At 39.1% G+C, this 10,245-nt stretch overlaps 1 protein-coding gene across 1 annotated transcript; it reads left to right on the top strand.

Annotated features, from left to right (window-relative positions):
• The first annotated feature begins 234 nt into the window (after nt 1-234).
• Nucleotides 235-5,024, top strand: LOC141633074 (calcium-dependent mitochondrial ATP-magnesium/phosphate carrier protein 2-like). The gene is made up of 4 exons (XM_074445557.1): nt 235-1,136; nt 2,784-3,569; nt 3,843-3,933; nt 4,577-5,024. Exons 1-4 carry the CDS (start codon nt 716-718, stop codon nt 4,752-4,754), a joined length of 1,476 nt encoding a protein of 491 aa, XP_074301658.1. The 5' UTR covers nt 235-715; the 3' UTR covers nt 4,755-5,024.
• The last annotated feature ends 5,221 nt before the right edge of the window (nt 5,025-10,245 follow it).

Here is a 10,245-nt window from a genome sequence, read left to right as displayed (position 1 = left end):
TTCTTTTACAAGAAACAAACAACAACAAAAGGAATCAACCATTTTTATTCTCTTTCCCTTTCCTTATTCCCCTCAACCAAACGCCCCCTTACTTTTTTTGGAAACCTCCCCTAAAAACAGTGAAGCCCAAATGTTTGGAATCTTGGTGCAATAATGAGAAGCCCTATATAAAGAGAGAGGACATACGGGAAAACACCTGCGATGCTCTAATTCCACCATCTTGTTCTACAATCTACATCACCCATTTTACACTCTGTCCAGTCCAATCAAGTCAATCATCAATTCCAGCATCACATTCACCTTCCTCCCTTTTCCTCTCTCCTCCGTCATCTCCGCCGTGTCTTCGACAATTTCCACCATTGTTTCCGACCACCTCTAATTCCCGATCTATCATCCCGCCATAGTTACACCACCGCAGTAACTCCGTTTTTCACTGTTCAGTTGCGTCAATTTAGGGTTTGATAACTTTATTCATCTTGTTATTATTAATTATTTTGACCCTTTCAATTTCAAGGGTCAAAATTCATAAAGCTTGTGGAATTTATATTCTTATATACCATACCATATTCCTTGTAATTATGATTATATATTGGCCGACATTGGACTGATTTTGAATTCCAATTGGAATTTTGTTAAGTGTTGGAGCTTGTTTGAAGGGTTATACTTATGGATACTTAAATAGGTGGAGATTGTATTCGGTTTTCGCTGTCGAAAAATGGAGGGAAAGGTGAAAAATGAGGGGGAAACGAGGCGTTGTGAGGGGTGTAATCCAGTGAAGAAAGCAGGGCCAGTGTCAATGGAACATGTTTTATTGGCATTGCAGGAGACTAAGGAGGAGAGGGAGGTGAGGATTAGGAGTTTGTTTAGTTTTTTCGATAAGTCGAGTACTGGGTATTTGGATTATGCTGAGATTGAAGCGGGTTTAACTGCGCGTCATATTCCGTCTGTTTATAAGTATGCTAGGGATTTGTTACATGTTTGTGATGCTGATCACGATGGCCGGGTTAATTATTATGAGTTTAGAAGGTATATGGATGATAAGGAGCTTGAACTGTATCGTATTTTTCAGACTATTGATGTTGAGCATAATGGGTGTATCTTGCCTGAAGAGCTCTATGATGCTCTTGTTAAAGCAGGTAAATTTGGAGTCGTTATCTTAAGTTATGCATTTATTGACAACATTTGATATGTTTGATGCCGTTTATGCTTCATTATATCTCCTAATTCACATTCGGTTCGCTTATGATTTGTCAATTGTAGCGTGTGTGTATGTGGGATAATGTACTTGCTTTATACGGAGTAGGTTGTTTTGGCTGTGATCATTTTTTTTGTTTAGCCTTAAGAATTACTCCGTACTAGTGTATTGTTGGACTAGAATTCGGCGATAATTCAAAGGCCTTGCGTTAAGTGTTAACAAGTTCTTCTTATGATATGGTCCCCACTCCCCAATCCCCATTTGCTAATCTCCCATGTTAAGAAAAGGATAATGATAGGGCGCCACCGGGTGGCACCGAGATTGGGTGTCACCCTCTCACATGCATTCGTTAAGGGTGGGATTTGTCACTTTATATGGAGCAACTCCTTGTGACATTTTGTTTTAGGATGGAGCCTCACTTGAGCTTATAACGTGGATTCTCTATACTCCGTGCCAGGGAAACCCAAACTCATTTTGTATGGGATTTCACATCTTATTTGTTTTTATGTCTTTCATTGATTAGTAATACAATTCCACCTGTTGTTTTGCCTTTTGACAGCTATTATAGGATAATTGGCTACGTCTTTGTAATTTTAAAGTTGGGAGCTTGTTTTATGCATAAAAACGGAGGAGAGGGAAGGGCATCTTTCTTCTCTGTAATGCCGAAATAAATCTGCGTTGTTATATCCATCTAACTTTTCTTCCGACCTTCTATTAACCATCATCTATGACTGGCTTATAGGTTTATAGCTCCTATTTGTTAAGCAAATTTTTAGGTCACAAGTTTTCCCTTATTTTAGAAACTAACATAGCGACCATAACAATAGCCAAGTATTATGTACCCCTGATTCCGAGGAGCTTGGTTGAAAACTGAGGAGCTTAGGTGAGTGTTTAAAGGGAATAAAATACTTCAGAAAAGCGCGCTTTCACTTCAGAAGCTTGTGTGCTAAGAATGACACAGTTAAGCTTGCTTGGTGAGTAGAATTCTTAGATGAGTGACCTTCTGAGCTTCTCATGCCACGTACCGCTTGCACGAGTGAGGCCAAGATGCAGGAGAAAGACGTGCTTGTCTATGAGTCTATTACACATGGTGGTGTCCTAATGACTACTTCCTATCCATCCAGGGCTTGAGACTTGGAGTGCTACAGTTGCGTTCAAACCTAGCTGTAATAAACATTAGGATAGCATGTGTTTTTTCCCCACATTAAATCACTAACCAGTGACGGGAGGTTTTGGTCATCTTGGGAAATAACTTTAGGTTTTGAAGATTCATCCTCATAAATGTTTGTGTTAATCAAGGTGACTGTGCTGTTTATGCTTTGTTCATTGCTGCTTATTGGAATGGAATATTCTCTATCAATGATTTCTTGTACCTTGCAGCTCAGGCCAAATAATAGGCAAAATAATGAGTAAAGGAAATTACTACATTACTGTTTGTCACAGGCCTATGTCACACCTCACACGCTAATTAGCAGCCTAGTTTAAACTGCATCCTTGTTAGACGGTTTAATAGGTTGCATCCTTTTAATTGTGTTTTTTTCCCTTTTTTCTGTTCATCCTATAAGCCACAGCAGTCTCTGTTATGTAGGGATTGAGATTGATGACGAAGAACTTGCTCGTTTTGTTGAGCGTGTTGATAAGGATAATAATGGTGTCATAACTTTTGAAGAGTGGCGAGACTTTCTTCTTCTATATCCTCATGAAGTAACTATTGCAAATATCTATCACTATTGGGAGAGGGTCTGCCTTGTGGACATTGGTGAACAAACTGTCATACCAGAAGGGATTAGCAAGCATATGCATGCAGGCCGATATTTAATAGCAGGAGGTATAGCAGGTGCTGCATCTCGTACTGCTACTGCTCCCCTAGACCGTTTGAAAGTGGCGTTGCAAGTTGAAACTAAGGATGCTCGTATAATGTCAGCAGTAAAGAAAATATGGAAGGAAGGAAAGATTTTTGCATTTTTTCGCGGAAATGGGTTAAATGTGCTGAAGGTAGCACCTGAGAGTGCGATTAGATTTTACACATATGAATTGCTTAAAGGTGCTATATCAGATGCTAAAGGTGAAGACAAGGCTGATATTGGAACAGCTGGCCGCCTTGTTTCTGGTGGCCTTGCAGGTGCTGTTGCTCAGACCGTTATCTACCCGATGGATCTTGTAAAAACCCGGTTACAGACCCATGAATGCATAGACGGGAAAGTACCTAGATTAGGATCTTTAACTAGGGACATCTGGATTAAGGAGGGCTCACGAGCTTTCTACAAGGGCCTTTTTCCCTCTCTTATTGGTATTATTCCTTATGCGGGCATTGATCTAGCTGCTTATGAAACACTCAAGGATTTGGCTAAAAAATATATGTTCCCAGATAGCGGTAAGTTCTCCGTTTCTCAATTCTTGCATATCTTGTTATATTCTGATAAGCAATTCTTATTTTTGAGATAAACAATACGTCTGTTGAAACTTGAAAGACGGTCTCATGTGATTAACTTTCCATTTATTAATCATTAACCCATTATCTTACAGTAAAGCTACCTCAATTTGTTTTCATATGGACCATTTTCATGATAAATTATCAAGACTGTCTCACATGAGAATTTGTATGACAAATTATGTTTCATGATAACCTAACTTGCAATATATGCAGAACCTGGAGCTCTTGTGCAATTAGGCTGTGGGACAGTAGCTGGTGCTGTGGGGGCAACGTGTGTTTACCCATTGCAGGTCGTCAGGACAAGGTATGTCAGTTACTGTTGAAAGTGTGTTAGCAAAAGTCGGGCATTTATAAACGGTTACTCTGTGCGCAATGGCAGATTTTAGAATCTCCATCATCTAAGATAAAAGTCGGTATATAACATGTGTTGTCCATGTATAATTAATACTACAGTTTTGTCTGTTGGTTTCCAGTGTAAATTTGTAACATCTCCAGGTCACTGGTTCAAACCTTTTGAAAAAAAGTCGGTAGTTCAAAGTTTCAAACTTTGCTCTCTTTTTTTGGCTAGGTTCGCCAGTCACCACCATTTTTGCACGTTTTTCAATATTCTTGAGCTCAATAAAGAAGGAACGATGGGGAACATGACAACATATTTCTCACTAGCTCAACAAGGATATCCTTGTGCCTCAATGGCTCACTGGTTGAATGATTATGGGAGACTGAGTGTAGACGTCCTCTTAAGCAAGCTCTTTTGCTGTGTTTCATACTCCGTAATATTCAAGACCTAAATAACGAGTCTTTGACCTTGTTGGAGAGGAAAACAACCTTTTCCCTTTTGATTAATTAAATTCATCTTAAATCTTAGATACCTTTCCCTATTAATTTCTGCAAATCCAGCCTATTGCAAAATATCAGGATTATAATTAAGCTCTGACTGTTCTATTCAGAATGCAAGCTAATCAGTCAAATGCAACCATGTCCGATGTTTTTCTAAAGACTTTTCGAGAAGAAAGATGGAAGGGATTCTACAAAGGATTGTTTCCAAACCTTTTGAAAGTCATTCCATCTGCAAGTATTACTTATATGGTTTATGAGGCCATGAAAAAACGTCTGGATTTGGAATAAGATGTGCACGCTCTCTTCTTTTAACATGGCTGACTATTTCCGTGGAATTTTGGAGATTTGGTGCTGCTATACATTATGGATGATGATGATACTCGTAGTTCTTATTTGAGTAGATATATGATTCTCTTGATACAATAAACCCAAAACTCCCAGGTAAATTTTTGCAATAGCGGAATATAATGTAACTAGCTGGTTCTACTGCGCGCGATGCATGCGGTATCCAAAGATATATAAATTACAAATTTTTATTTGGATGTTACGTATTCGCTGTTTTGTTTACCTTTCTCCATAAGTGTAAATGTCTATGCTTATATATTTTGTTATAAGTTAAGCTCAATGCAAATATCTGGAGTCCATATATTTTTATATCTTGTTTATCTGATGTGTATTTATGTTCTGATATGTTAGTCTAATACTATGCAATAATCAATCTAAATCTTCATTAGAAAACTTAATTTAGATATTAATTTTTAGCATCGCTTGAATGGCAGTTATAATAGCCTAAACACGATTTTTAAATTTTAGTTAGAAAGAAAAACATTGTTGCGCTATTAATCTGACAATCCACTGTAGGTGGTTGGCGATCAAATAGCCATATTAATGCAGCTATAGATGCATACATCGTCATCTTCAGCGAGTGCTCTTCCTGTGTTCCTTAATTCGAAGGGTATGTTCTTACATGTTGGTGAACAGCTAAAGTATTCTTCATCTCCCTTAGTAGCCACCCAAAGATATGGCCCTTGTTTTGGCTTGTAAGTTGCGTAGTAGTCTCTACGGGCATGACCCACCGCTTCGAATTTCTCCTGTAATTTGAACGCCAATTTGCAGCCTTCGTCGTCAGCAGCAAATTCAATACGAACAACTCCAGCAAAATGCATAGCTTGGGTAGAAGTAGCAGTGCACAATGCTTCTATGGGATAGCTGATAGTAGTGTTTTGTGTCGGTCTAAGAGGGTGATTTTATCACCTTCCTGTCTTTTAATATGGGTCTTTAAGTGTGCTTATCCTAGTATTTGATAATCGGTTATGTTGTGGCAACTTGTCCATTTTACCTCGGTTTTACAATTGACTTTGATGCACGGAACCCGAGGGTCAAGGAGAACCTTTCAACGGTCAAGACAAGGCACAAGCGGCTCACATGTGACCTAATATCCAGTTGGGAGAAGTGAGGAGTGAAGATTAGAAGAAATGAGAACAATTGAAGAGGTCAAGTATCTTGGAAATTAGAAGTTCAAATTGCGAGCCAAGGCGCAGGCTGCGCAAACGAGGGGCGCAGCTACGCTCTTTTGGCGCAGCCTGCGCAGCTCTGTTTTACGGGGCTTTCTAATCCTCTTTTGAGCTTCTTAAGTGGAAAATTCATAGACGGTTTGAATAATAGGTTCAAATATCACAAGAAAGCATAGAGAAGAAGACTTGTAAAATGGTTCAAATTGAGGAAAATTAAGAAAAGCCATTAAATTAAACAAGAGAGCAATATAAACTACTTAAACTAATCCTAATATTTACAAAAACTAGTTACACTACAAAGCACACAAAGCTCACACCTACTCTAAAAAACACAATTAAAAACACCAACAAAACCGTTACCTTCCCCGGCAACGGCGCCAAAATTTGACACGCCTAAAACGTCGCTATTTAAGACGGCCAAATTAATAATTTATATACCATAATACATACTAATTAATACTAATTCTAAACTAGTAAAGTAGCAAGCAAAGGGATCGAACCCAAGAGAAGGGGGGTTTTGCAATGGTGAATTTAAAAGTGCAACTAGAACAATTGTGACAAATTAACAACAAGTATGTAAAAATGGGGGGTTTTGGTTTTCAAAGATACAAAAGGAAATTCAAACAAGAGTAAGCAACAAGTAATCAAACAAGCAAGTTTTGAGATGGAAATTTATCAAATTTAAGAGAGACTTAATCCGACTCAATAAAGTGAGGCACTTTAGTTAGTAAAACCACAAAATCAATCCTTTAATTATATATTATCACCCTATTGTGAAGATTACTCTTCTAAATCTCCTTAATAATGGTCAAATGACAAGGAAATGACACTTAATCAAATAACACAACTTATCAATCCTACCAAGTAGAAATCACATACATTTGTCAAATTAATAAGAAGATAAAAGCACTAGAGATTCAATAGGGGTAATTAGACACAATGAAATCACGATTAATGCCTAATTACAAGTTAATCTTTTACTTGCTAATTAGGCCAAGAAGAAATCACATTCATTAGCATAATAACAAGGTATTGCAAAGATGAGATTACAAGGAAATCACACTTAATAATCCCAACAACAATAAATTAAGGAACTTGATTAATTAAGCAACAAGGAAATCACACTTAATTACTCAATGTAAACAAGGTTTTCAAAATTCAAACAATAAACACAAAGGATTAACAATGATAATGAAAATTAAGGAAAGATTAAAGAGTCTTACAACCAAATATTACACCTTTGAGTCGGATTAAGAATAGGAGATTAGTTCTCCATAGTAGATCTAAACCCAATCAAAAAGATGAATAATTCCCAAAATTACAACTTGATTAATTAAAATGAGCATAAGATCCCTAAAACCTAATGGTGTTCATCTATTTATAGTCCTAAGATGCGGAAGATTAATGGGCCTTAAGCAAGAAGCAAGCTCGTAACAAAATTGCGGAATTACCAGAAAATTCGCACGGTGCGAATTATTGGACTGAAAATTCGCACGGTGCGAGTTGCCTGCTGGACAGCATTTTTTCAAAAGGTCATATCTCTCTCGTTACTTGCCAACTGAGGCGTGTGACCTGTCGTTGGAAAGCTAAGAACATAAGCTTCACCGCTACTTGGCCTTCCATCGATATGAGCTCTAGAACTCAAGATATACTCATTTGAAGTCGATCCTTATTCAAACGGGGCTTCAAATCTTCAATTCCTTCATCCTTTCAATTCTTCATGTCTTAGCTAGTCTTCCTTCTTGCTTGTAGATGTTTTGCACCATGGTAGATTTCAAGACATGCCTTTGCTTCCGATCATTGCTCAAAACTCCATTACTAACCCGGCATTAAGAATATGGTAAATGTGGCGTAAATCATGTGAAACCACGTCCCAATGCCGCTTTATTATGCATAAAATAATCTAAACAGATAGTAGAAATACGAGCCTATCACATTTCAACAGAGTTTCCGTTGCTGTTACATACTCCCTCTGTGCCGGTAATATGTTATCCTTTTCCATTTTGGGGTGTTTCCGTCATTTGTTGTCCTTTCTATTTTAAAAATGAATTTGATGAGTATTTTGATCATTCACACTCAATTTATTCCACTTGTCATTTAGTAATTGGCACTCTTCTCTTTCCTTGGTCTTTGTGCCAAACCAAAGGATAACAAATAACTGGGACGGGGGGAGTATAATTTAAATTTGGTTTATTGCAATTTTACAATGCTACCATGGAATTTTCTCCATTAACAATGGCATTATATAATGTTTTCTCTCTCTAATTGAGAGTTCCTCTCTAAATTGAGAGTTCCTTCCCTCTGAGGTTTGTTACACCGCCTCCACCTCTTCGACAACAACCTATCTTTTCTGTCTTCCTTCTTACCAAATCAACCTAACTTCTTCTTTTTCATCCACTATCTACCTCCTCGTCCAAACTCACCACTTCTGTTTGTCTGATGACATGTCGGCTTATAGCCTAGAAGTTTTACACGTGTGCTCAGCTGCTCTGTCTTGTTGCCACGTAGTTTTTTTCCGGCCAAACCCTTCTTCACTGTTCTACTATAAATTAATTTCTACTTTTATTTAATCCTGATCTCCACCTTGTTCTGTTTAAAACAAAATTTCTCACAATTATGGCCTCTTCTTCCTTCAACCCTCCCTGTAGGGCCGGTGTTAGTATCTCTTTACCTCCGCACCTTTGTGTGGATCTTACGGGTTTGGATTTTAATAGGGTTCTCACGGCCCGTTTTATCGATCAACGATATCTTGATGTTGACCGGATTTTCCAACAGATTGGGATCAACTGGAGGCTAAATGGGTCGATTTCTATTCGACCCATGAAACCTTACTACCTTTTTTCTTTCTCTTCGATGGCGGATTACAAGTACTTCAGGAAGCGTCAAACAGTCAATATCGCGGGGAGTTTAATGGTGCTCGTCCTTGCTTTCGCCACTACTTCTCCCGGACAATATGCTATTTCATATTGTCCCTGTTTGGGTTCGAGTGCTTCATCTCCCGTTTCATCTTATGCATTCGTCCGTCGCCGCTTTCCTTTTGTCCCATGTCGGGGACATTTGCGAGGAGGAGGTTGTGAACTCCTTAACTCCCTCTCGTTCTTTTGTTAGGGTGAAGGTTTGGGTAGACCTGTCCAAACCTTTGATCCCTGGGTGCTATTTGGCTCTTAGTGACGTGGAACATCAGTGGATCGGGTTTTCTTACGAGGGTGTGTTCAGATTCTGCAAAACTTGTGGTGAAGTGGGACATCGTGTCTCATTCTGTCCTTCAGGAAAATTTCAAGGAGCCCGGCGTATCCATGCCCGAATGGAGGAACTTCGTTCCAAAGGTTTGATGGTCCTTCATGGACCACCTGGGTCACGGTTTTACACCCCTGAAATCATGGGTTTACCTTCAAGGGTGAAATACTTGACATCAAAGATTGATATTGAAGCTCCTGACGAGTCTCCTCAAGTTGATTCAGGCGGAGATTCCCCTGTTTTCTCGTTCTCTTCTTCTCCATCTGACAATGGAGGGGACGAGGAAGCACCCTTTGCAGCGCCGCCACCTGAGGCCATGTTCCATGATGATGAGTCTCGAGAAGTTCTGCTAGAGAAGCATCCTTTAGTTCGTGCTGCCCCTTCTCATGATGGTGCAACTACCTCTGCTGCTCCTGTGTCACCAGGTTTTCGAATGGCAGCTCCTGAAGTTGAAATGGATCCTACCTTAGACCTTGGTTTGCCTGACCCTGTTACTCCACCTCGCCAGCTTGATGTTGGCATGTTTTTTCGTGATTCTCGGGTCATTGGCTGGGCTAGTAATGGGTCCTGGGAATAGCTATACTCCTCTGAGACCCATTAGGTAGGAAGTTAAAGTTTGTTTTCAAGAGGAAGGTAAATGACTGTTTCAAGTTTTTAGGGAGGACTAAGTTTAAATGTTCCCGTCGATATAAGTTTCTTAATTTGAGTTGGGATTGTTCCCGTTTATCTGCTGTCTGTCCTAATACACTCCCCTCTGAGTGTATCTGCGGTTTTCTTGGTCTTCCTGGTTTCAGTTTTTGAAGCCCAACCCCGGATTTAAGCTCTTTTGTTTGGGATCTTTGGTCCTCGTAAGCGTAAACATCCTTTTTTGGATCATGGCTTGGAGTTTACTGACTAGTAAACGGGTTAAGTTTGATTTTGGTTCGATGCTGGGATTTTCATTTGGTGAATCTAACTCGATTTTCTTGTTCTTTCTGTCTTTTTCCAAAGCGATGAAGACGGACGACTTGCTTAGGTCAGGTGGTGGA

This window comes from Silene latifolia, chromosome Y, assembly GCF_048544455.1.
Source record: "Silene latifolia isolate original U9 population chromosome Y, ASM4854445v1, whole genome shotgun sequence".
NCBI classification, from domain to species: Eukaryota; Viridiplantae; Streptophyta; class Magnoliopsida; order Caryophyllales; family Caryophyllaceae; genus Silene; species Silene latifolia.
This window is presented reverse-complemented; position numbering and strand designations above follow the sequence as displayed.